Consider the following 25,596-nt stretch of genomic DNA (forward strand, 5'->3'; position numbering starts at 1 on the left):
GGCACCACAGTGGTAAAAGTGTATTACCACGTACTTGTCTGCCCCCCACCCTGCCCAAAGTACACCACTTAAAGACAGGGAATGTAGCTACCTAGTTCAAGGCCACATCCCCAGCGCCTATCTTGGTGCCTGGAGGGAATCCATCTGGCCAGGCTGGGAGAAGGCAGCAGCCCTACCTAGCCCGGGAATAGAAGCAAGCTGTTTAAACGCCAAGTTGTTTAACCTCCCTGAGCCTCAGTTTTAACACCTGTATAATGGGGACAACAGTACTTTCGACCTGGTAGAAGTGTTGAGGGATCTGAGAACACATATGCATTTAGTATGTGCTCATAAACTCCTTTTCCTCAGGTTTTTCTGAGGTTGGAGAGGAGCGGGGCTGCCCTGGGTTTCAGCCTTGAAGAAGAAAGCTGACAAAGTCCATGGCGTCCTGCAGCCATGCAGTGTGGGTGGCTGGCTCAGGGCACGGGGGTGCCTGCCTCCTGGGCCTTCCAATTCGTTGGAGAGTTTTTCCCTCGAAAGTTGGAAGCAGAAGAGGCTCTCCTCCCATTCTAGGCCTGCCAGGCCTCCTGGCAGCACAGCTTGTGGTCAGCAGGGCCTGGAGACCTGATCCTGCCAGATGACCAGATGTACTAGTAGCTGGGTGACTCTCCAGGAGAGTGGTCAAACACTGTGCACCAGGGTGACCCTATATTCGACTGTCGTGGGTCAGTGCTGGTTGATATGGTCCTGGGTCAATCCCAGTTAGAATGGGCCAGGCCAGGTTTATGCCCACTGTCTGGTCATAACTACCAACAGTACCCCCTTTTACTCTGAAATGTCCTGCTTGTCTGTAACAGCTGGACATACATACCCTATGATCCCAGAATTCCTTTCCTAGGCATGGTCTTAGCAGAAATTTGCACATCTCATCACCAAAACATATTCTAGAACATTCACAGCAGCACTATTTGTCATAGCCCCGAACCAGAGTCTATCCAAATGCCGTTGAACAGAACAGATGCAAACACTGTGGCACATTCATACCACATAACTGTGCAGCAAGAATGAACATTCTGTAGCCACATGCAACATGGATGAAACCCACACATAATGTTGAGCAAAGGAAATTAACCCAGGATTCCGTCCATACAACGTGCATAAATGGCGAAACTACAGGATGCTAGTGGGGACAGCGGTTACACAAGGGGAGCTGGAGGTGGCTTCTTGATCTGGGTGCTGGTGACACAATGGTGTTCCCTCTATGAAAACCCATTTGAGCTGATAACGGGATTGTGCATTTTCTGGATGTAGTTCTCATCCGTAAAACGTTTACGTTAAAAAGTATCCCGGTTTGGGCCACAGATTAAACAATTCCTCTTCCTCTTCCTCCCACGTCCTCCCATCTACCTTTCATGTTGGGCTGGACACATAACATTACCAAACTTCATCCCTGTGACTTTCAGAAAACTTCGACTGATCCAAACACCACATGGTACCATTCACAGTGGTCTTTCCCTTGACTCTTCTAAGAGCTGGAGTTGACTCCGAAGCAAGAGGCAAGCTGACAAGCAAGCGTGCTGACTGGAGAGATGTACAGAGAGACGTGAACCCCCAGCGAATGCCAAGGGCCACCCCGACCGACCGTGCAAGCTTCGACTGGGAGCCTGTCAGGCTCCCACTACGCCACTTAGCAAGGCAGGGGAAAAAGTACATCGGGAAGAATCACAGTAGCTCAGGAGAAAATGAGCTTACCCTTCAGCTGTCCTGAAATACAAAGGTGACCCGAACTCCCCATTCCCTGGACATTCCTGTTGGATTCCTGAAGTTCACTGGGTTGTCCTTGTGGAAACCGTATAACCCGACTCTGATAGTTAAGAAAATGCTTCCTGTGGGTTAGAGCAGTTATGACATGACCAATTCCCCTGGGACTCCTCAGGCTTTGACCAACCAGGTCGATTCCCCAGGCCCAGAATAGCTCTTTCTTCCTGCATGCTCCCCATGGCCCCTCACTTATCCAAATCCCATCAAGGCCAGGTCAAGGCCTGCTCCAGCCGGCTTCCCTGACTACCCAGAGCTCCCATCCTGTCTCCCTCTGTAGCACCCACTGAGTCTCTGTTAAAGGGCCTGACCCCTTAGTCTTCCGTTTCAAGAGCACAGGGAACTTTGTTATACCCCCGAGAGTTTGGACGAGCTCTCGGTACACAGGAGGCCTTCCATAACTATTGAATGAATGAATGGACTCTGCCTGGTGGCATCTCCTGGATTGTGCCTCAGCTTTCTCTCGGGTGTTCCTGGTTCTGATTCCTCTAAATACGGAATTCGCTGGGGCAAGGGCTATATCTTGTTATAACTACTTCCTGAAGGAGGAAGGGAAGGGAAGGAAGGGAATTCGGGCCATCTGTAATCCAGAAAGCAAGGAGATGGGGGGTCAGTGGGCAGTTCTGTACAAGGGTGTGGGTAATGCAAGTAGCAAGCTACCCTACTTGCGCACAAATTTATTTATACCTGCCCCTCCTTCCAGAGAGGGTTTGAGGTGGCTTACAAAAATACACGTAATACAAGGTAAAAAACAAGTCGGTGAGAAAATCAGGACGAGGGGAAAAATAAGAGTAGGAAAAATAAGATCAAGTCGTTTTGTTAGAAGTGGGCCAAAAAGTTGGCCAAGTTTTCCCACAGCCTCTCGAGGCAGAAGTCCGTCTCCCTTCCCCACCTCCCTCAGGGACCGCCACAGGCCACAAGTCACAAACAAAAGGCAAGAGCTGCCCTAGGTTGGCTGCGTCCAGGGAAGGGGCCTACCAGGACCCTTCCCACGCCTCCCGGCCATCAGTCCCGGGCCTAGCAGCGCGGGCGGCCTTGGGGAGGGCTGTGTCTAGGGGCGCCGAGGTTCCGTGAGGGCTATCCCTGGGCCAGGCGTGGAGGCCCGGGTTGCTGGCGGGGAGCTGTGACCTGGGGGGAGTAGGGCCATAACCGAAGGGCCATTCTTCCACTCAACGCTGCAAAGGTTCTCGAGCTAACTCAATGCCTCCAGCCAACTCAACTCGCGGCCTACTAAGCGCGCGTTCCGCACGCAGGGCACAAAGATGGAGGGCGCAGCGCGCCTTCCACCCCGCCCCACCCCCACCCCCGGCTCCAGACAAAGGGGCAGGCCGCCCCTCCCCCAGCCTCTCCCTGGCTTTCCCCTCCACCCGCCCTTCGGTGACTTCCTCTCCCCTCCAGGGGCAGCCTGGGCACTTCGCTGGAACTGCGTTTCACCTGGGCGCGGGGCGGGGAGCCAGCGCTTGGAGGGCGGCCTCCCGGCCCACCCCCAGCCCCGGCCGGCCCCAGGCCCGCGCCCTCCTCTTTGAACGCGCTCCGAGAGCCCCCAGCGCCTTCCCGCCCGGGCGCCCCCGCCCCCACCCGGCCGAGCACGTGCTGCCCCCGGCCCGGAGCGCCAGCCCGCCGCCCCGGGTGGGGGCTGGGCCCACTCCCGGCTCTGCTCCCCACCCCCACCGGAAACATTCCTGAAACATTCCTGAAAGTAGGAGGCCCGGCCCCTCCGGTTCCCCACCCCGCCTCCACTCCGGGCTCAGGGTTTTCCTGGCGTCCCCCCTCCATCGGCGGCTCGCCCCCTGAGGAGGGGGCTGGGCCGGGGCCTCGGCCGGCCGGGGAGGAAGAAGGGGAGCAAAGAAAAACATGAGTCACAGCCGTGTGTCACTGGGCCGCATTGCATTTCCCTGCATCACGGGAGGTGTGGAAGGCCGCCTCAGGGACGAGGGGCGGGGAGGTGCGCCCGAGAAGGCCCCGGGCCCGGCCTGCAGGGCGCGCCGCTCTGACAGCGCCCTTTCTTCTCCCACCGCCCTCCCCGCCATCTTTTCACTTTGGCTTCCTTCTTCTACATGCAACAAGTCTTTGTTGCGCCTGGCGCTGGGCGGGCCAAGCGTGGCGGGTATGGCTTGCGTAGACCCAGTCCCTGCCCTCAAAGTGCTTCCAGGCGACCACTGATTCACGCTTTCTTATTTTTCTTAAAAGTCACAGCGGAGAGGACCAGGTCACAAAGTGGAAACGCACGTCTCCAAAACATCATCCGAGTCACCTAAAGGAATGAAGCCTCCCTCGGGTTTACCTGCAAGCGACCCAATCGTTTGTTTCCTTTGGAGGCTGCACCTTGATTACGGCTCACTCGCGGCCATTAATAAACGAAAAGTCTGGATTTCACAAGTTTCACGTTTGAATTTCACAAGACTTGAATTTCACCAGTCAGCCACACGCACGTTGGCACTAAAATGCACATGCCGACACCTGTCCGCCCAGGGGAAATCTACGAGCCGTGTATCTGGGCGCAGGGGGCGGCGGGTAGGCCGCGGAATTCTCTCACAGGCGCGTTTCTCTCCACCCCCTCCCGCCCGCGCGGACCCCGCAGGCACGAACGCCCGCCCACATCCAACGCGCCCCGCGGGCGTCAGGCCCACACGCCCGGAAGGCCCCTAGAGGTGACTCTCCCGGGGACCCCCTTGCTGGATGTAAAGATGCCCTCCTCCCCCTCCCCCGCGAAAAGCTCCCTGGTGATCCCTCTGTGCACCTTCCCGTGTCTCCCGGCCCGGGACAGTGGGGAGTGGGCCGTCGCCTCAGATTCCCAGCCCAGGCCTCCCGCGCGCCCGCCCCCGGACACCCGGCACCGCACGGCCCTCCCCGTAGTCAGCACCCACCCGCGCGGCGGCGGCGGCTGGCGGGCGGCCGCCCTTTTAAATCCCCGGGCTCATTTGCATGGCCCCGCCCCCCACAGTGACACGGCTGGCGCGGGCGGGCCCGTCCCCCCTGCCCCTGGGTCGCTCTTTTTAAGCTCCCCTGAGCCGGGGCTGCGCTCCTCTAATTGGGACTCCGAGCCCGGGCTATTTCTGGCGCTGGCGCGGCTCCAAGAAGGCGTGAGTTCGCGGCCCCTCCGGTGGCTTCTTTTTTTTTTATATCTATCATTTAATTAAATTATTTATTTATTGAGGCCGCGCACGGGCCGTGCCTAGCTTCCTGCCCCTCGCCATCCTTCGGGGGAGGGTGAATATTTTTGTCCCCCCGCCTGGATGTGACAGATAAATACCCCGTGGGGGCCTGGGCGGCGAGCACGCGGCGGCGGCGGTCTCTGAGCGCCTCTGCTCTCTCTCCCGGTTTCAGATCCGCATTTGCTACCAGCGGCGGCGGCGGCGGAGCCAGGCCGGTCTTCAGCGCCCAGCACCGTCGCTCCCGGCAGCCCGGAGCGCGCACCGCAGGCCGGCGGCCGAGCTCGCGGTGAGTCGTCCCCGGGGCCCGCGGCGGCGGCGGCGGAGGGGGGCGCCCGCGCCCCCGCCTGCACGCCGCCCCTCCTGCAAGCCGCCCAGGGCTGCAGCGCGCGCCTCCGGCTTTATTCCCAGGCCGGGGCTGCGCGAGCCGCCGGCGGGGGAGGGCCGCGCGGCGCGGGGGCGGGCGGCGGGGCCCGGCGGCGCGGGGAGGGCGCCCGCACCCCTTCCCCCGCGCCGCGGGCGCCCTGCGGGGGGCGGGGACCCGGGAAAGGCGCGCGGTGGGGGAGGGGGCGCGCGGCTGCGGCGAGCGCGAGTTGTGCACCCGGCGGAGCCCGGTGCACCTCGCGCGGCCGCCGCTCCCGCCGGAGCCCGAGCCGGGGCCCGGGGTGTGGGGGGCGGGGAGAGGAACAGGCTGCGGCGCAGCAGGCGGGTGGGGGGCCGGGCGCCCCCCGCAGCCTGGGGAAGTTCTAGAAGTGAGGGGGATGGGCAGGAACCCCGCAATTCGGCCCCGTTCCCGCTCGGCCTTTTTCCTGGTGCCCTCCCCCCCCCCCCCCTCACGCAGATGAGGCCGAATCGCGGGCCTGGGTTTGGGGCTTCACCCGGACCCCACCTCTGGCCCGGCCCGCGCCTCTTCAGCCCCCAGGGCCGGGCCTGCCCTCCGCCCCCACAAACAGGTTTCTCTGCTTTGCAGGGCTCTGTTGGAACTAGTCCCTTTGACTCCCCGTTTCAATTTTTTTTTTTTCTGGGGCTTTATTTTGCGGGGAGGGCGCGGAGGGAGGTGTCTTTCTTCCTCTGCCCCGCGCCCGCGCGCGCCAGGTTTCCTGCCCCAAGGCGGGCTTGGGTGCCCCCTCTGGCAGGAAGTGGGGCCGGGTGCACCCGCGTGGCGGTGCATGCGGTCGGGGTGCACCAGTTTCCCGCGCCTGCAAGAGCAGCCTGTGCCCCTCCCCCCGTGCGCTCTGGCCCCTGGTCCCGCCGGCCGACCTGCAACGGCCCGGCGCAGACACTTGCAGAGTCACCCTGAGGCCGGGTCTGGAGCAGGGGGCGACAGGGACTTAACCATTCTCTAGGCGGGTAGGGAAAGTGGCGGGCTAGAGGGGTCGCCAGGAACCTACTGTATCCTGCTTGCCTACTTGCTGTGTGACCTTGGGCAACTCTTCAGGCCTCTCTGGGCTACTTTTTTTTCCAGAAAACAAGGGAGCGCCATGAGGATTTCCTAGGGTCGTTCTTGTAGATTCCCTAAGCCTTTGTGGAATACACATTGCGCGCCCGGTGTATGGAGAGGGACAAGCTTTTGAGGCCCAGAAGGGCTTATTACAAACTGAAGGATTGAGGTCGGGCCCTAAACATGGCTTCGCCCAGCTAGGCCTCTGATTTTCAGAAACAGGTGGAAGAGACAAGCATTTGTTGGTCTCACCAGAGAGGGCCTCAGGCCTTCATTCAGTTCCTGGAGGCCTGGATTGGGAGGGGGGTGGTTGGAGAATGGATTAAAGGGTCCCCAGTAGCAAAAAGTGGGTGGAAGCACCAGATGATGCAAGAACTTCCCCCAGAGACCCACCAGGATTCCCAGGCCTGCTGGGCCCAGGCTTTCTGGGATTAGGGGCTGGCTTGGCCCAACTGGAACCCCCTCTGTGAGGGGGCCTTCAACAGACCTCATGTGAGGTCAGCACTCATTTAGGCTGATTAATTTTGATGTTTAGTTTGAAGGGGAACCTGTGGTGTAATATAAGATTCTAATCACTGCCTGTAATTACAGAGCAGGCCAAGCCACTAATGACGGAGCAGGATAAATCACCAACCACCTTGTTTAAAAGGGTCTTCAAGTCTGAAATATTATAAAATAGAATAATTACCAGACAAAGTCTCGCCGTCTGGAGAATCTTGATGCTTGGGGATGGGGGCCTCCAGTCCTCCAAAAGTCCCTAGTTTGCAAAAAACATTTCCTCCCCGCCCTCATCGAGTTAAAATTGGAAATTGTCTGAAAATCGGAAAAAGGGAAAGAGAAGTCATTTTCAAATGTTCTAGTTTTCGTTTTGATTGGAGTGAGATTTCCCATTGTTTACACATTTCAACCATCATCTGGTTTGATCTTGCGTCAGTCTGGAGAAGCAGGCGGTTGAGGTGGATGTCTTACCATTACCCCCATTTTACAGATGGCAGGTCTTTTAGAGAAGTGAGGCCGCTTGGGCCCACCCTTTGCCAAGTGCAACCGGGGATTGGTTACCAGGAAGGCGTAGAGCCATAGGTCTCCCAGGTTGAGTATCTTTAACTGGGAAGACAGACGGGGTGGAGCACCCTCACTGTCTTTTAAGCTTCTGGAAGAGGCTCCCAGATAAAGGGGGCAAATGCTGCAAGCAGTGGGAAGTTTTAGGTAAACTGAAAATTGGTGGGGCTGATTACACACAAAACGGCCTGTATATAAGAAGAGGAAAGATGCTAGAAGAGAACCAAGAAGCTTTGGAGGACTGACGACCAGCTCTGCCCAGGCTGGGGGAGTGGGGCATGGGGGAGGGCAGCTAGCATCTGTTCTGAAGGATCCATCTCAGGGCAGAATTCCTGCCCCTCCTGAAAGCAGGCATCAAAGGGGACAATCTCATTTGGCTCCAGGTGGATGGGGGTGGAAGAGGAGACCCACCTTTCAGCTTTAGGTTTCTTTTCCGCCCCCGTGCGATTTCAGCCCACTTCCCCTTCCCAGACTTCCCATCCTTGAGTCCCCAAGGCTCTATCCGGAGAGAGAGCTAGTGGGGTGGGCACCATCCCTGGCTGGGTGATTGGTACAGAATATCAAGCTTGGCCCTGGTAGCGCCTGGTCCCGAGGCTTGGGCCAAGACAGGTGGGCCAGGGACTGATGCCCACGGCTGCCAGATGGAAGCCCAAGGCTTATTCTCTGCTTACCTTTTCTCCCTTGTTGCCTGTGAGCCACTCAGGCTTGGCTTTCTCTTAAGAGAAGGGGCGGCTGGCTAGAGAAGGGACCCCCGGCAGTGTGAGGATCCCCCCACCTCATCCACACCTTTGCCCCGGTGACCTCACCCACAGCCACATCTGAGCCTGCTGTGCCTCTTGGGCCTGGGCCCTGTGGGGGTGGCAGGACAACAAAGCGCCCTTCTGAGCAGGAGATAAGGAGCTGATTAGAGCCAACGGCTCGACCCCACCCTGTAGCAACATGCTGGGGCTGGGCGGACCCCCACCCCCACCAGCCTAAGCAGGGTGGGGATCCTGGATCCCTGGGAGCAGGCAGGGTCCTACAAGCAGGCCACCTTGAAGGTGGGAGTGGTAAAGGGGGTAGGAGGTGGCTGAAGCAAAATGTTGTGTTTAAAACGACTTCTCCTGCTTTCCTAGCATCCCAGCCATCGCTCCTCCACCTGCTCCAGAGAGAAGGGAAGATGAGCGAGTCGAGCTCGAAGTCCAGCCAGCCCTTGGCCTCCAAGCAGGAAAAGGACGGCACTGAGAAGCGGGGTCGGGGCAGGCCGCGCAAGCAGCCTCCGGTGAGTCCCGGGACGGCGCTGGTAGGGAGTCAGGTGGGTGTCCGAACCTTTGCCTCGGTTTACCCCTTTGGGCTAGGGAGGTGCCAAGTGAAAACTGGAAGAAGGGTGCAGGATCCTTGCTCAGTGTGTGTGTCCTCCAACGTGCACCCGGCGCATGCCCACCCTGGTCCGTTGCTGAGACCCCAGGAGAGAAGTGGGGGCTGAGGAATCTGAGTGAACTCTGAGCCCTTGCCGGCCGATCCAAGCCAGAAGCGACCTTGCAGTCACACAGGCGAGAGCTCGCACTCTGGTGAACTACCCACCCTTGACTTCCAGTCTGTTGTGGACCAATGCGTTGATAAAACACAGAAAAGAGGAGTTATGTGTATATAGAAGTTCACGTTTTCAGTCCTGAGATTTCGTTGTACAGACTATTCTGTCAATTGGCCGTGAAAGTTTACGAATACCTGTCAATTTCTGTACTTCCTCATCCCAGGCCTGTAACAAAAAAATCCTGGGCCAGCATCTATCCATGGACCTCCCTTAGAGTGGCCCTAGGCCAGGCTCTGGCTCTGTAAAAGGAAAACTGAAGCCCAAGAACTTGAAAATGTGGGGGAGTTGGTGAGAGAGTAACCCTCAACCCTGGTGCTGTCCCCTGCTGAGGTCTCCCGGGGTTAGAAGGCCAGCTTGGCCTTTTGGGGGCCCCCTGCCCTGTGGTGGAGATCTTGGATTCTCTCACAGGGGCAGTAACTGGTGAGGCCCAGCTCGCTTCCCTTTCCCCAGGAAGAGGAAAGGGATTGAGGGCAACCCTTGCCCTTTATACCGTGGGCCTCGGCTTTCGCATCTGTAGGTTGAAGAGTGCTGTCTGTACTGACTCTTTAGGGAGATAATGAGCTGTGGGGAGTCTGAGTGGTGGGATTCAGCTGCCTCTTTCAGAGGCCACAATGTGTGGAGGGAAGTCAGTCTGGTTCCCTTGGTCTCCACCTGGAGCCAGTTAGCTGGGGTCCACAGGGGGGTGTCGGAGAAGGAGTGTTGGGCTACTGGACCATAGTTCTAAACAGCCTATGGGCAGTCCCCCCGAAACCATAGCTGACCTGCCTTTACTGCCCAGCTTCTATGCATTATGCAGCAGCTTTTGTATCCTGTCAGGCTTATTAAAATTTCAGCGGCAACCACGGCCGGGATCTCTGTTTCTCACATCCGGGCATCATTCCTGCTCTGGGAGGCAGCCTAGAGGGAGTCCAGTTTGCGGGTGGAGGCTGGAGGCTCCCTCCACTGTCGCGGGGCCTCCTTTCCCCTTCTGCGTCCTCCACAGTCTCCAGCCTGTGTCGTCTGAGGGGGTGGGCAGCAGTCTTGGCCCAGTGCTAGACATTCCCACATCCTTCCTTTACTTTTCGTGATGCCTCGTGAGGTGAGTGTGGTCACCATTTACAGTTGAGGAAACTGAGGCCCAGGCATTCTGTGTCTTGCCCAAGAGCTTAGAGCCCTTCGGTGGCAGAGCTCCCTGACAGTGTCTTTCTTCTCCGGTGACACCTTTCCCTTTTCTGGTTTCTTGTCACTTTGTTGTCATAGGGCAGCATGGGAGGGGCTTTGCGAAAGATGGTCAAAGTCAGAACCTGCATCATGAGGGCTTGCCTGCCATGGTTCCTGTGGATTTCTGGGTCGGGGTGATGGCTTGCTGACTCAGTCTTGCTGGGGCACGGGAGAGAGCTGTGTCTTTTGAAAGGGGCAGGACAGGTGGCATCTGTGTCCCTGATGACCCCATCTGTCTTTGCAGAAGGAACCCAGCGAAGTGCCAACACCTAAGAGACCTCGGGGCCGACCAAAGGGGAGCAAAAACAAGGGTGCTGCCAAGACCCGGGTAAGGACGAAGGAGGAGGGCCCTGTCCCCGTGGCCACGGCTGTGGGGGGCTCTGGGAAGGGCCTGTACCCTGCCCCCTCTTCCCTGGCATATGGGTGGCAGGGGGAGTCTTTGCGAATTGGGGGAAAGCAGGGTGATGATCGAGGTCTTCCTTCCGGGGACTTGCTCCTGCCCAGGACAATGGGGAGGTCGAGTCAGAAGTCCTGCGGCTTTCCTCGTCCGGAGAAGGGAGAGTCAGGAAGAGCGAAGGGACAGCAGCACCAGTTCCTGGGCTGAGAGTGTTTCTTTCCATTCCGGGGTCCCCTGGGTCCCCAGGGAGTGGGATTAAGCAGGGAAGGCCAGATTCACAGTGGCATCAGCCTCTCGGAGCAGTTGTTTTGTTTTTTATTTTATTTTTTCTGAGACACGACTCATATCCTCTGAGTCATGGGTGGAGGAGGGAGTGGGGGGCGTGTGTGTATATTGGGGGGGGTGGGCAGTGTGGCTGGCCAGTCATCACCAGCTGGACTCGGGTGGGCCTGCCGGGGTGACAGTCCTGGGCCGCCCTGAGCAGAGGTATGTAGTTCTGCTCCTCCCTGCTCTCCCTCACCATCGGGGCCCTGGTCATTTGGGGGAGCACTGTCAGGAACATTTTTGACTTAGTGGATCTTTTCTCGGACCATCTAGAAAACTACCACAACTCCAGGGAGGAAACCAAGGGGCAGACCCAAAAAACTGGTAGGTGAAGGGACAGCGGTGGTTTGGTTTTTCTGGGGAGGGTGTTGAGGTTGGGTGATGCCTGTTCCTCCTGGGCGCTCACCGTGGAAAGACGGCTCTGGCTGACCAGAGCCGGGCATGGTGGGACATCATCGCTCTATCCAGGCCTAGAGAGGGAAAGGGATTCTGGGTCCTGGCACCCAGCCCAGGGCTTTTCAAGGGCTCTGTCCGTAGCAGTAAGGGGTCCCAGGTACAAACCAGACTAGACCCCCGCCCTGGTGGGAGGGTGGGGCCGCCTCTCCTTCCTCTACTAGAACAGACTCAACTTTTAGGGAGAACTTGGAGGCCATCTAGTCCCCCTGGCCCCCCCCACCAGTAGAAATGAGGAAAGAGTGCTACCTGGGCATAGGGTGAGGTTTGTCCTTCACCTATCCATTTCTGAGTCCCCCACAAATAGCTGCTAATGGAAGAAGGTGGCCTGAGTCTGGAGGCTGCCCCTAGGGCCTACACTGAAGTTACGGCCACCCCAGCCTTAATCTTCCTGGCCCTTTTCTACCCCAAACCTGCTCCCTGAACTCCCTGAGGCCTTCATTCCTCGAGCTGAGCCACCACCAGGGTGAGGAGGGGGGTCAGAGGGTGCTGGCCGGGCCCCAGGAGTGAGTAACAGGAAACAAGTTGTTTTGGAGTTTGTGCCTGGCACGGGGGCCGCAGGCCCGTGTGGTGTCCCGACATTCCCGCCCAGTGAGTGAGCCCCGGCGGCACACACTTCCCCTTCCTCCCCGCCCTGGCCTGGGGTCAGTCAGCGGCCCAGCTTCCCAGCCCAGCAGCTGCCCCTGCGGGCCAAGGCCACCTGGTTCCCCTGCACTGCACCCAGCAGGGGGGGCTCACGCACCCTGCAGCCGCACCTTCCCCGGTCCTCTCCCTGGCCCCCTCTCCCTTCCTCTCCTCCAGAAAGCCCGGTAGTGACTTCCTCACTGCCTCGAGCTCGGGGCTGCACTGAGCTGTGCGGGTCCCCCCACCCTGCACCCACCACGGGCCCCAGGGCCAAGGGGGGCTGGCTCTGTGTGAGAGCAGCGTGTGTGTGGGTTTTTTCCCTCCCTTTAAATTCTTCCTTTTTTATGAATGAAACTGGGCCGTGGAGGTTGCTGAGTCACTCACACACTCAGTCCTGACTCATCCCCCTTCTGGAGAGCCAGGGAGCACAGAGAGGGGTGGGGGCAATCTTGGCCTGTGCCCCTTCCCCCCCGAGTGGGAGGGGGGCAGGCCTGGCACTCTTGCTGACTGCCCTGCCCACCTCACAGGAGAAGGAGGAAGAAGAGGGCATCTCGCAGGAGTCCTCCGAGGAGGAGCAGTGACCGCGCCGTGCCGCCTGCTCCTTCACCGGGGAGCAGTTTCCTTCTGGGACTGGACAGCTCCGCTCCGCTCCCACCGCCCCCGCCCCTCCCCCCAGGCCCACGCGTCACCGCCACCTACCTGTGCCCTCACCACCACACTACACAGCACACCAGCCGCTGCGGGGCCCCGAGGCCTGAGCGGGGAGCAGTTTCCTTTGGTCTAGGTTTCCAGCGACCCCTCACCCATGCGCACATTTGCCCTTCCAGACAAAGCCGACTTCCCGCCTCGCCGCACCCTGCCCCTGCTGCGTCCCCACGCTCAGTGGTTGGGGACATTGCTGACTGGGCTCTTGGTATGGGGGTCCCCTCTGCTTCCCCACTCTTCCTTCTGGCTTCCCACTAAGGGGCCTGGGAGGGCTCCCCTGGCCTTAAAAGGGGCCATGCCCCATCTCATTCTGATCTGCCCCACTCCACAGCACTGGCAGCAGCAGGTACGGCCAGTGGGGAGGGGTGCTCAGCCCCAAGATGCGCCCACCCAGCCTGGGTCTCACCAGGTGCGGCTCACGCCCACTTTTCTTCCTTCCCACCTTGCTTAGTCCTTGCTCGAGGTCGGACAGCCCCTTTTGGGGCACAGGAAGGAAGGAAGGCAGGAGGGGTCTGAGCTCCCTACCGTCTCCAAACGGGCTCCAGCCCACCTCACCGCCACCCTGGAACCTATTGCAGTGAGGGAAATTCGGTCACCCTTTATCCAGGAGGCCCAGGTTCCCTGTGGCAGCCACCTAAGGTGGGCTGGAGCCACTGCCCAACCCTATCCGCTTCTACCCTAGGCCTCAGTTTCCCCTTTCCTCACACGGGGCACTAATAACAAGGAGCTAGCCTTGCCCACTCCCACCCTTCTGCTCCTCCCCACCCCCCAAGGTTCTGGTTCCATCTTTCCTCTGTTCACAAACTACCTCTGGACAGTTGTGTTGTTTTTGTTCAATGTTTCCATTCTTAGACATCCGTCATTGCTGCTGCGACCAGCGCCAAATGTTCATCCTCATTGCCTCCTCCTGTTCTGCCCACATCCCCCTCCTCCAAGATGCTCTTAGGGGAAGGGGCCTGGGGCAGAGCAGGCTGGGTTACCGACCACCCCAGTCCCAGGGAAGGTGGGGGCCCTGCCCCTAGGATGCTGCAGCAGAGTGAGGAGTGGGGGGGGGCCTGTATTGACCGACAAGGGTGTAGGGGCCACCTTTTCCCCCTGTTCTGCCGGGGAGGAGGTAGCCATTATTTGTCCCAGCCTGGGGCCCCCCCATCTGGTTTCCTATTTGCAGTTACTTGAATAAAAAAAATATCCTTTTCTGGACTGGAGTCTTCTCTGTGGTGGGCACCTGGGGTAGGAAGGCCGGAAACTAAGGATCTAGTTGTTGGGGGTGGCTTTCAAGGTGCTCTTCAGGCTGCGGGAGGCCGGGGGAGGACAAGCATTAGCTCCAGGGAAGGGTAACTTAAGCCTCTCAAAGAAATCGACCACACCCCTAGCCACAAAACATTTTTTATTTACAAAATATATATACTGAATACTATACATTAGGCCCTGTCACCATGGAAACCAATCCAAAGCCGAGTCGGGGAGGGCTCAGAAAACGGTCGGTCTCCAACCACCCTTCCACCCCAGAAGGAAAAACTTGTATTAGCCCCTTGGGAGTGGATGGTAGGCTCAGCCCACAAAGGCCTGAAGGCCGGAAGGGGGGCGGGGAGAGTTGGTTGTGAGGTGCTACTGGGTATGGATGGGAGGAGAGGAGACCCGGTACCCAGCAGGGGGAGCTGGGTGAGTGCAAATGGGAAGGCAAGCAGCAGGCTGCAGGCCCTGGGCACTCCCAAAACCCCATGGTTCTGGAGATCAGGGCAAGGGGGTCAGGTTAGGTCTTGACATCCAGCAAGGGCATCCGCTTGTGCTGGAAGCCACTCTGCCAGCCGTGTACCACCTGTGAGGGAAGAGATCATGCCACCAGGCTGGGTTCCAGGGCAGAGGCCACGACACAGCCTCCGGGGCACCCCACACTGGTGGCGGCCCCAAATGGGGAGGACCGAGGGCAGAAGCAGGTTCTTGTTTCAGGGGGAGTATGGGTGAGAACACAGACCTCTGCTGATTGTCCCTGCCCCCGGAGTGCTCACCTTGGGGTCTCCCACATCAGACAGTAGCTCCTGCTCAGCCTCATGTAGCTCCTCAGCAGGGTCGTAGCTGTACATGGGGAGCAGGTGATGGCGAAGCCGGTCCACTCTGGGGAGCAGGGGAGGGGGCTCAGCCCAGGGGGGTGCCCACTCCCTTCAAACACCTGACTGTCCAAGGCAGGGGCACTTGCAGTGGGTGCCTTTAGGGGCACACAAAGGTTCTAAGCATCCATGCCCGAATCTACAAGGGGCCCCTCTCCGGTGGGTAAGCTGCACGTGGGCAGGAAAACCTAACAATGGGGTGTAGGAAATTTCGGGCTTGTATAAGGATGGCTGAGGGGCCTCTCAACGCGTAGGCAGAGGAACTCAGATCCCAAGGGAAGAAACTGAAGCAGAATGCAGGAGAGGTAACAACAGGGCAGGGACACTCACCGCTTTTTCTTCTGGACATACATTACCTGTAACAGAGACACAGCACTGTGGAGGCTGCTGAGCGAGCCCGGGATGGCCCACAAGCGAGAGGGACCCACCTCTACCCCCTCCACTCCCAAAACAGCAGGACAGCTGAGACGATGTGTGCAGGCTGGCTCAGGTCCACCCAGCCCTGCCTTAGCAAAGGTGTGGGTGTATATGTGTGGACGTGGGGGCTCCTTACCACAGCCACCACCACCCCGACCAGGGTGATGAGGAAGAAAGGCCCCAACACATAGCCCACCATGGAGTCGCTGTTGGCCTGAGGGACATTGGGCACTGTAGTGTTACTCATGACATCGGCAGCCGGAGGGCTGGGTAGTCAGCATGGGCAGTAGTGCCTCGGGAGGGCGCCTCCACTGGGCTCCCTGGGGAGGAGGAAGGGAGGTTATCAATTTCAAGCTCTGGATCCCTCCCCAAGAGCAGTGATGTATCACAACTTAGGTCAGGCACCGGGACAAGGGATCCTCCAGGTCAGGGTGCTGGGTTTAACCCTCCAGTGTGACTCTCAGCAAATCCTGGGTTTGGAGGGCATCGAGGGGAGGCCCAGAGTCCCGCTCGGCTCCTACCCCCCAAATCAGGGTGTGGCCCAGCTCAGGTGATGGCCAACGTTTGCACATCTCAACTGGGGAAAGCTTAGACACAGGTTCCCAGGTCCTGCTCCAACCTCCTGGGACGCTGGGCTGCCAGCACCTACCCAGTGGAGCACAAAGGGGAGATTTGGTCCTGCACTGTGGCCTAGGGGGTGAGGGAGGAGCATCTGAAGGAGACTGCCTCCGTCCTGGTCCAGTCCCCACATTTTAGACTATGGGCTCTCCCTGTGCCCTCCCTGTCCCCGGTGTGACTGCAGACATACAGCCTGGATAGCCTCTCCCCCCATTGGTCTCATGTGCCAGGGTGGACACAAGTGGGCAGGGCTGGACTGTATCTGTGAGGTGATGTCACCTCCCTCTGGTCCCCACCCGGGGCTCCGCCCAGGTCCCTCCCCTCTTAGCGAGGGCTGACAGGCGGGAGGTGACAGGGTCAGCTCCCATCAACAGATGCAAGGAGATTGTCCATAGGCTCTTGCACGCAGACCCCAACGTCCCTGACCCCGCTTCGCCTGGGTCTCCATCGGAGGGCAAGGTACGAACTACCCGTCCCGGTGTCCGTCGGGGCACCGAGCTTGCCCAGTCGCATGCACACCGTCCCACGGTCGAGGAGACGTGCCGAGGTGGGGCGAGTGTCAGGCCGCTCCGAGGATGCGGACCAGCATCGGCGAGTGGGAGGTAGTTCCCACTGCGCTGGGCGGCTCAGGCCGGGGGAGGGAGGGAGGTTTGGGGAGCGGTGCGCAGAGGGGCCCAGGAATCCTAGAATCCCGGCACCCCGAGGCGTGGACCCGTCCGGGCGCTCTGCAGCCCATCCAACCCGTTCATGCCTTACCTCCCGCCGCTGTAGCCCGGACAGGAACGCCCTCGGTTGGCTCCCAGGCCCCGGAAGAGCCGGCAGGCGCGTGATCAAAGGACCCGGGGAAATGGGCGGGGCTTCAGTACAGGGGCGCAGCCAATCCAGTGGCCGAAGGCGGACGGCCCGGAGACGGCTGGAGCGGCCAATCCGGAGGCGGGGGGTGCGCGGTGCGAAGGCGGGGACGGCCCGGGTTGCAGGGTCCACCCCGCGGCAGCAGAGGGCAGTCGAGCGCTGCGCAGAAGGGGGAGGAGAGTGCGCGGGGAGGGGAGGGACGGGGCGGGGCCGGGGCTGCTTCCCGGCGTCCCCCGGGGCGGGACCCCAGCCGAGCGCCCCCGCCGGGGAGCTCAGGTGGCCGGGGAAGGTGTGACGTCCGGCTTGCTCAAGCTTCTGGGTGGAGCTCCGGTGTAGGGCCAAGTCGCGGCGTGGGGCGGCTGGCTGCTCTTCCTTTCACGGCCGGACCCTGCCCCAGGCCCACAAGGTCTTCATTATGTTTATTTAGCCTTCCAAGCCTCCTAGTGGCCCCCTAGGCTGTGCTCAGAGGGTAGAGTAGGCAAGCCCGGCTTAGGTCCTGCCCGGCCGTGGGACCTGGGCCCACTTACCCACCCACCCTTCTCTGCGCCTCAGTCTTAACGTCTGTAAAACAGGCTGGTGTGCGGATTAACCGATGACATGCGATGCCCTGTTAAAAGCCCCGTTAACCTTTTCGTGGTTTGCAGGGGCACGGGTGGAGCAGCGCGGTGCAGTCCCCCTGGGTCACAAGCAACTCGCGACACCGGTGAATTTGAAAGCTTTCGTGGTCTGTTAGTTACAATGTCACGCACTGGAGAAATGTGAATAAGGTGGATGGATTTTACCGATATCAGTATCCTGGTTGTGATCTTCCAGTATAGTTTTGCAAAAGTTAGCATTGGGGGAAGCTAGGCAAAGCGTATAAGGGAGCTCTATTATTTCTTACAACTGCATGTGAATCTACAATTACCTCAGGTAGGTATGTGTAGTTTGGTACCAGATCCCCCCCCTCCCCCCCCCCCCCCCCCCCCAGCCCATTACACACGATTAGGAAAACTCGAGACTGGCAGGTGATGGAAGCCACCCAAGAACACAAAAGTTGTGGGAGCTGAACGAGGCTGAGGCCCTCCAGGGTCCTTGGGTGCTACTGGAGATACAGGAATAAGTTGGATCGGCTTATTCTTGCCAGGGACAGCCAGTGGCGTGGACATGGTTGAGCCACTTGGTCTGGTCTGGCCAGTTTCCTCAGGCCCTTCCGAAGGAGGTTGGATAAGGGCGGGTCTGATGCAGAGATGACCCAACGGAGAACCAGAGGGCAGTTGAGAACTCTGGCCTCTTGCCTTCAGACACCATCATCTGACTGGTGGGAAATCAGAGATAAAAGGAAAGGAATGACAGAAATGCCCAGGTCTGGAGGCTCCAGGTGGATTCCCTGGTGTTTCTCAGGCTTTTGAGTCTGGAGAGTAAGGAGACCACCCATCCCAGGCTTCTATCAGAGGTGAGGGCAGACAGAGGAAACCACCTCCCCAGGCAGGACCTGCCTCCTATATATACATATTTTTTAATATATGCTTAAACCGACTGAGCCACCCAGATGCCCTGGGCTTGCCTCATCTTGCAAGGTTAGGAGCAAATAATTACTTTTAGAACTCAGACCCCTTTGGCTGCTCACATACCCAGCTTTTGTCCTCATCCCCACAGCTTCTGACCACATATCTCGAGGGCCCTCTAGGAGTGGGCTTAGCGGTCAACTGGCTAAGCCAGTATGTCGGGGTCTCAGTGTCAGAAACTCAGCACGTTTCCGTTACCGCCAGGACAGAACACCATTCTGAGCTAGGCAGGGCAGGTGCGGGTGGCCCCAATTTACAAATGATTTGAAGCCCGATTTGTTCTAGTGATAAGGCTTTAGATCCCTTGGGTACCCCCAAGCCCAGCCGGGGAATACTACAGCCCTCTCTGCTCTCTTCACGCTGCTGCTACCTCAGGAAGGGGAGAGAGAGGGCAGAGCTGAGGCTGCACTGTGCCACCCTGATCAAGTTTTGAGTGTTCCCTTACCCGTGTTGCTACGGAGAGTGCCTAGGCTTATGTATCCACTTCCACTAATGCCTTGCTCATCCTTGTGTCCCCCTACTCTGGACCCACCTAACAAATCATAAAAGCAACCTTTGGAAAGATCAAAACGTTGGCAAGTAATATAAACTCATTCCAGAACAAAACGCAAGAAGATTTATAGGAATGCAAAACTACCCAGCCCCCAGTGAGGTAACATCCATACTGTGTGGCATCCATTTAAAAAAATGGATTCAGGGGCACGTGGGTGGCTCAGTCTGTTAGGCATCCGACTTCAGCTCAGGTCGTGATCTCAAGGTTCGTGACTTCAAGCCCCATGGCAGGCTCCCTGCTGTCAGCACAGAGCCTGCCTCAGTTTCTCTGCCCTCCAACTCTCTCTGCCCCTCCCCCACATTCTCTGTCTCTCTCTCTCTCTCTCTCTCTCTCTCTCCCTCTCAAAAATAAATAAATATATTTTTTTAATGGATCCATAAAGGGGCGCCTGAGTGGCTCAGCCGGTTAAGAGTCTGACTCTTGGTTTTGGCTCAGGTCATGATCTCATGGTTTTGTGGGTTAAAGCCCCGCTTGGGATTCTCTCTCTCCAATCTCTCTACCCCTCCCCCACTGCCTCTGCCCCTCTCAAAATAAATAAATGAGTAAATAAAAATGGATTCATAAATACTTAGACGTGCAAAGAGGCAGGAAAACACAATCTATAATCAACTGAAACTGATCCAGAACTGACAGATGTTAGACCTGAGGAGGACATTGAAAGTTATAACTGGGGGTGCCTGCGTGACTCAGTTAAGCATCCGACTTCGGCTCAGGTCATGATCTCATGGTTTGTGAGTTCAAGCCCCACAGTGGGGTCTGTGCTGACAGCTCAGAGCCTGGAGCCTGCTTCGGATTCTGTGTCTCCCTCTCTCTCTCTCTACCCCTCCCCTGCTTGCACTCTGTCTCTCTCAAAAATAAGCAATAAAAGTTAAAAAATAAAAATAGAACAGTTATAACTGTATTCTTTATGCTCAAAAAGTTAAGGGCAGACAAGGAAGATATAAAAAAAAAAAACACCCCAGATTGAATTTTTAGACATGAAGGCTCCAATGTCCAAAATACAATATACAGTGGATAAGATTAATGGCAGATCAGATATTGCAGAAGAAAAGGTAAATGAACATGAAGGCATTAGAATAGAAATTACCCAAAATGAAACAGAAGAAAGAGTCTAGAAAAAAATTACAAGAGCATCGGGGAGTTGTAGGACAATCTCAAGTGGCCTAACATATGGTGATTAGCAGCCCGGAAGAAGAGAAAAATGTCCCAAATGTCCACTGATAGATGAGCGGATAAAGAAGATGTGGTATAAATATACAATGCAATGTTATTTCACCATAAAAAAGATGAAATCTTACCATTTGCAACAACATGGATGGAACTAGAGAGTATAATGCTAAGCAAAATAAGTCAGTCAGAGAAAGACAAATATATGATTTCACTCATGTGGAATTTAGGAAACAAACGAGTAAAAGAAGAAAGAGAGGGGGCCTGGGTGGCTCAGTCGGTTAAGCGCCTGACTTCAGCTCAGGTCATGATCTCACAGTTCATGAGTTTGAGCCCTGCATCGGGCTCTGTGCTGACAGCTCAGAGCCTGGAGCCTGCTTGAGATTCTGTGTCTCCCTCTTTCTCCGCCCTTCCCGCACTCACGCTCTGTCTCTCTCTTCTCTCAAAAATAAATAAACATTAAAAAAAAAATTTTAAAAAGAAGACAAACCAAGAAACAGATTCTTAACTGTAGAGAACAATCTGATGGTTATTAGAGGGCAGGTGGGTGGGGGGATGGGTTACACAGGTGATGGCGGTTAAGGAGCACACCTGTCCAGATGAGCACTGGGTGATGTATAGAAGTGTTGAATCACTATCTTGTACTCCTGAAACTAACATATTCCATGTTAACTATACTGGAATTAAAATAATATCTTTCAAAAACAAAAGTGAGAGGCGCCTGGCTCAGTTGAGTAAGTGCCCGACTTGATTTCGGCTCAGGTCATGATCTCGTCTTTCGTGAGTTTGAGCCCCACATCGGGCTCTGCACTGACAACACAGAGCTTGCTTGGGATTCTCTCTCTCTCCCTCTCTCTCTCTCTCTGCCCCTCCCCACTCTCAAAGATTACAAAATAAAGGGGAAATAAAGACATCTTCAGATATATAAGAACTGAAAGAATTCATCACTAGCAGACCTGAACTACAAAATTTGTTAAGGGAAGTTCTTCAGGCAAAAAGAAAATGGTACCAAATAAAAATATGGACCGACCCAAAGGAAAGAAGAACTATCGTGATAACTACATGAGTAAGTATATCATTTTTTTCTTATTACTTACATCTCTTAAAAAGAGAATTGTGTTAAAAAATAAAAAATGATAATGTATTGTGGGGTTTGTGCACTGAGAATATCTACTGAGATAGACCACATTCTGGGCCATAAACAAATCTCAAATTTAAAAGGATTCAAGTTAACATATGTAAAAGTGAAATGTATTATGGAGTCAGACGTGATACAAAATGTATTATGTCAATAGCACAAAGGTTGGACAAGAAATGGAAATATAGTAAGATTCAGATATACATGAGGTTGTGTAATATCACTTAAAAGTGGACTGTGGAGGGGCGCCTGGGTGACTCAGTCAGTTAAGCGTCCGACTTCGGCTCACGTCATGATCTCACGGTTGGTGACTTCCAGCCCCACGTTGGGCTCTGTGCTGACAGCTCAGAGCCTGGAGCCTGCTTCAGATTCTATGTCTCCTTCTCTCTCTGCCCCTCCCCTGCTCACGCTTTGTCTCTCTCTCCCAAAAAAACATAAACAAAATTTTTTTAAGTGGACTGTTGTGAGTTAAAGATGTATAGTATAAACCCTAAAGCAACTAGTAAAATAACAGTTATAGCTAATAAAGCAACAAAAGAAAAAAGATGGAATAAAAAATAATTTAAAGAAAGCAGAAAAAGAGGGAAAAGGGAGCAAAGAACAGATGAGACAACTAGGAAACAAATAGGATGATAAACTGAAACCTAACTACCCTTGACCTTTGAACAGCATGGGGATTAGGAGCAAACCAAATATCTGTGTAGAACTTTTGACTCCCCCAAAACTGAACTACAAATAGCCTGCTGTTAACCAAAAGCCCTACCGATAACATAAACAGTTGATGAAACATATTTTGTAGGTCATGTGGATTTTATGCTGTATTCTTTTTTTATTTTTTTTATTTTTTTTTTAATTTTTTTTTTCAACGTTTATTTATTTTTGGGACAGAGAGAGACAGAGCATGAACGGGGGAGGGGCAGAGAGAGAGGGAGACACAGATCGGAAACAGGCTCCAGGCTCTGAGCCATCAGCCCAGAGCCCGACGCGGGGCTCGAACTCACGGACCGCGAGATCGTGACCTGGCTGAAGTCGGACGCTTAACCGACTGCGCCACCCAGGCGCCCCTGTATTCTTTTTTTAAAGTAATCTCTATGCACAATATGGGGCTCAAACTCACCACCCCGAGATCAAGAGTCTCTACTGACTAAGTCAGCCAGGCACCCCTATACTGTATTCTTAGAATGACATAAATAGAATAAAGAAAATCATAAGGAAGAGAAAATACATCTATAGTACTGTACTATATTTATTTTTAAAAATCTGTGTATAAGTGGACCTGCCCAGTTCTAACTTATGCTGTTGAAGAGTCAACTGTTTATCAGTCATCACATTAAAAGTAAATTGTTGAAACAACCAAATTAAAAGGCAGAGATCATTAGAGTGGATAAGAAAGCAAGACCCAATTATATGCTGCCCACAACAAATGTACTTTGAATATAAAGACTCAAATAGGGTAAAAGGAAAAAGATGGAAAAAAATACACCATGCTTATGCAGTCAAAAGAACGCTGGGAGGGCTACAATAATATAATACAAAGTTGATTTCAAAGCAGAGAATATTACCAGGGATAAAGAAGTTCAGTTCAGAATGACAAAGGGGTTAATTAATTGAGGACATAACAATGCTAATGTTCACGTGTCCTGTAAGAGAGCTTCAAATGATATGAAGCCAAAACTGATTACAACTGATTACTAATTACAAGAAAAATGATCACAATTAGAGTCAGAGGTTTCAGTACTACTCTCTTAGTAATTGATAAAGCAAGTAGACAAATACTGAGCTAGGATATAGTAGATTTGAATAACACTATCAACCAACTTGACATAGAACATTCAAAAGGATTCAAGTCATACAAAGTATATTCTCTGATCACAGCAGAATTATATTAGAAACCAATAACAGGGCGCCTGGGTGACAGTCGGTTGAGTATCCTGCTCAGTTTCAGTTCAGGACATGATCCCAGGGTCGTGGGATCGAGTCCCTCATTGGGATCTGCGCTGAGTATGGAGCCTGCTTCAGATTCTCTCTCCCTCTCGGGGCACCTGGGAGGTGCATCCGTAAAGTAAAGTTGGTGCTCAGTAAAGCATCCGACTCTTGATTTCGGCTCAGGTCACGATCTCAGGGGTTGTGGGTTCAAGCCCCCGTGCAGAGCCTGCTTGGGATTCTCTGTCTCCCTCTCTCTCTGCCCCTCCCCCATCCGAGCTCTATCTCTCTCTCTCCCTCAAAATAAATAAACATTAAAAAAAAAAAAAGTTTCTCTCTCTTTCTCTCTCTGCTCCTCTCCCCTGCTCCCATGGGCGCATGCTGTCTCTCTCTCTAAAAAAAGAAAAGAAAAGAAACCAATAACAGAAAGATACTTGGAAAATCCCAAATGCTTGGAAAATGAGTAACACACCTCTGGATCAAAAAATAATTAGGGGGTGCCTGGGTGGCTCAGACAGCCAAGTGTCTGACTCTTGATTTTGGCTCAGGTCATGATCTCACAGTTTGTGATATTGAGGCCCATGTTGGGCTCTGGATGGTGTGGAGCCTGCTTGAAATTCTCTCTCTCTCTCTCTCTCTCAAAATAAATTAATAAACATTAAAAAAAAAAAAAAGAATTAGAGTGGCACCTGGCTGGCTCAGTTGGTAGAGCATGTGACTCTTGATCTCAGGATTGTAAATTCGAGCCCCATGTTGGGTGTAGAGATTACTTAAAAATAAAATTAAAAAAAAAGTTTTTTTAATAATAGGAAGTATTTTGAACTGAGTGAAAATGAAAACACAACACAGAATTTGTGGGGCACCTCCATTACCGAAATTTATGGCACTAAATGCCTTTGTTTGTTTCTTTATTCTGAGAGAGACAGATGTAGTGTGAGTGGGGGAGGGGTGGAGAGGGAGAGAGAGAATTCCAAGCAGGCTCCATGCTGCCAGTGCAGAGCCTCACTCAGGGCTAGAACCCATGAAGCCATGAGATCACGACCTGGGCCAAAACCGAGAGTCAGACGCTTAACCAACTGAGCCACCCAGGCACCTTGACTAAACGCCTTTTTTTAAGGAACATCTGACTCATTTATTTACTTATAGAGAGAGAGAGAGAGAGAGAGAGCCCAAGCAGGGGAGGGGCAGAGAGAGAGAGGGAGACACAGAATCTGAAGCAGGCTCCAGGCTCTGAGCTGTCAGCACAGAGCCCAACTTGGGGCTTGAACTCATGGACCCCGAGATCATGACCTGAGTCGAAGTCAGATGCTTAACTGACTGAGCCACCCAGGAGCACCCCCCCCAAAAAAAGTCTTTTCTTACAAAAAAACTTTTCAATGTTTATTTTTTTTTGAGAGAGAGTGACGGAGCACAAGTGGGGGAGGGGCAGAGAGAGACACACACAGAATCCAAAGCAGGCTCGAGGCTCCAAGCTGTCAACACAGAGCCCAATGTGGTGCTCAAACCTACGAGCTGTGAGATCATGATCTGAGCTGAAGTCAGATGCTCAACCAATTGAGCCACCCATGCACCCGCCCTAAAAATCCTTTTTTAAAAAAAGGAAGGAAGGAAGGAAGGAAGGGAGGGAGAGAGGAGGGAGGGAGGGAGGGAGGAAGAAGGAAGAAAGATCTCATGTCAATGACCTCAGCTTCCACCTGAAACCAAAGTATGCAGAAGAAAACAAAAGTTCAATGCAGAAATCTATGAAATAGAAAACAGAAAAATAGAGAAAAATAAATGAAACTAAATGCTGCTTCAGATCAACAAAATAGATAAACCTCTAGCCAGAATGGTCGGGAAAAAATACAAATCATTAATATCAGGAATGAGAGAGTAACATCACAACAGATTTTACAGATAATAAAAGACTAATAAGAGGCCATTAGGGACAACTTTATGCCAATAAATCCAACAACTTAGTTGAAATGGAGGATACACGGAAAGACACAAATTACCTAAGTGCACTTAAGAAGAAATAGATAAATGTATAACAATCTAGACTGAACTGATACCATCTTAGCTTCAATAACGTACATTAATTCCTCCTAGTCAATTCCATACCCCCTTTACGTTATTGGTACAAATACATCTGTACACATTATGTACATGTTAACATAGATTTATAATTATTGTTTTATGCATCTGCCTTTTAAATCATATAAGAAACACAAAAGAGGAGTTACATACCAAAAATACAAGAATACTGTCAGTACTTTATTTTATTTATTTTTTTGTAAGCATAACTTTCAACATATGGAATGCTTCATGAATGTTATCCTTGGGCAGGGGTGACGCTAATCTCCTGTGTATCATTCCAATTTTAGTATATGTGCCACCATAGGGAACACCCTATCAATACCTCCCTTCCTCCCTCCCTCCCTCCCTTCCCCTTCCTTCCTTCCTTCCTTCCTTCCTTCCTTCCTTCCTTCCACTTGTTTTTAAGTAGGCTTCATGCCCTGTGCAGAGCCCAATGTGGGGCTTGAACTTACGACCCCTGAGATTAAGACCT

General features: G+C 54.3%; 2 protein-coding genes, 1 long non-coding RNA gene and 1 pseudogene across 10 annotated transcripts in view; 1 reads left to right on the top strand and 3 right to left on the bottom strand.

Annotated features, from left to right (window-relative positions):
• LOC123608268 overlaps window positions 1–5,154 on the bottom strand; it is a 55,209-nt gene extending 50,055 nt beyond the window's left edge. For 4 of the 5 annotated variants that reach the window (XR_006717156.1, XR_006717158.1, XR_006717159.1 and 1 more), the window contains exon 1: window positions 5,051–5,154. This is a non-coding gene — a long non-coding RNA (uncharacterized LOC123608268). The remainder of the gene's footprint in view (window positions 1–5,050) is intronic. The other variant, XR_006717163.1, reaches the window with a different exon arrangement.
• Window positions 5,131–13,925, top strand: HMGA1 (high mobility group AT-hook 1). 2 transcript variants are annotated; one of them, XM_045497947.1, is made up of 5 exons: window positions 5,131–5,238; window positions 8,565–8,743; window positions 10,467–10,550; window positions 11,217–11,267; window positions 12,548–13,925. In XM_045497947.1, the coding sequence occupies exons 2-5, from the start codon at window positions 8,609–8,611 to the stop codon at window positions 12,599–12,601; spliced, it is 324 nt and encodes a 107-aa protein (XP_045353903.1). In that variant the 5' UTR covers window positions 5,131–5,238; window positions 8,565–8,608; the 3' UTR covers window positions 12,602–13,925. The 2 variants fall into 2 exon arrangements, with proteins under 2 accessions (XP_045353903.1, XP_045353904.1); XM_045497948.1 differs by having other exon boundaries at window positions 8,565–8,710.
• A 170-nt stretch (window positions 13,926–14,095) lies between these two features.
• SMIM29 (small integral membrane protein 29) lies at window positions 14,096–16,745 on the bottom strand. Of its 3 annotated transcripts, none has more exons than XM_045497952.1 (5): window positions 16,625–16,745; window positions 15,447–15,570; window positions 15,164–15,189; window positions 14,735–14,840; window positions 14,096–14,544 (listed from the first exon to the last, which is right to left on the bottom strand). In XM_045497952.1, exons 2-5 carry the CDS (start codon window positions 15,495–15,497, stop codon window positions 14,479–14,481), a joined length of 249 nt encoding a protein of 82 aa, XP_045353908.1. In that variant the 5' UTR covers window positions 15,498–15,570; window positions 16,625–16,745; the 3' UTR covers window positions 14,096–14,478. The 3 variants fall into 3 exon arrangements, with proteins under 3 accessions (XP_045353908.1, XP_045353907.1, XP_045353906.1); XM_045497951.1 differs by having other exon boundaries at window positions 14,735–14,801; window positions 15,387–15,570; XM_045497950.1 differs by having other exon boundaries at window positions 15,387–15,570.
• Window positions 16,746–25,334: 8,589 nt separating this feature from the next.
• LOC123610029 lies at window positions 25,335–25,433 on the bottom strand (annotated as a pseudogene).
• Between the last annotated feature and the right edge of the window lie 163 nt (window positions 25,434–25,596).

This window comes from Leopardus geoffroyi, chromosome B2 (genome assembly GCF_018350155.1).
Source record: "Leopardus geoffroyi isolate Oge1 chromosome B2, O.geoffroyi_Oge1_pat1.0, whole genome shotgun sequence".
NCBI lineage: Eukaryota > Metazoa > Chordata > Mammalia > Carnivora > Felidae > Leopardus > Leopardus geoffroyi.

Coding starts and splice junctions, on each gene's coding strand:
- HMGA1 (XM_045497947.1), top strand. CDS start 8,609: ATGAGCGAGTCGAGCTCGAAGTCCAGCCAGCCCTTGGCCTCCAAGCAG. Junction 10,551..11,216: donor AGGGTGCTGCCAAGACCCGG/GTAAGGACGAAG, acceptor CGGACCATCTAG/AAAACTACCACAACTCCAGG. Junction 11,268..12,547: donor GGGGCAGACCCAAAAAACTG/GTAGGTGAAGGG, acceptor CCCACCTCACAG/GAGAAGGAGGAAGAAGAGGG.
- SMIM29 (XM_045497950.1), bottom strand. CDS start 15,497: ATGAGTAACACTACAGTGCCCAATGTCCCTCAGGCCAACAGCGACTCC. Junction 15,190..15,386: donor TCGGGGTGGTGGTGGCTGTG/GTAAGGAGCCCC, acceptor TCTCTGTTACAG/GTAATGTATGTCCAGAAGAA. Junction 14,841..15,163: donor TATGTCCAGAAGAAAAAGCG/GTGAGTGTCCCT, acceptor CCTGCTCCCCAG/AGTGGACCGGCTTCGCCATC.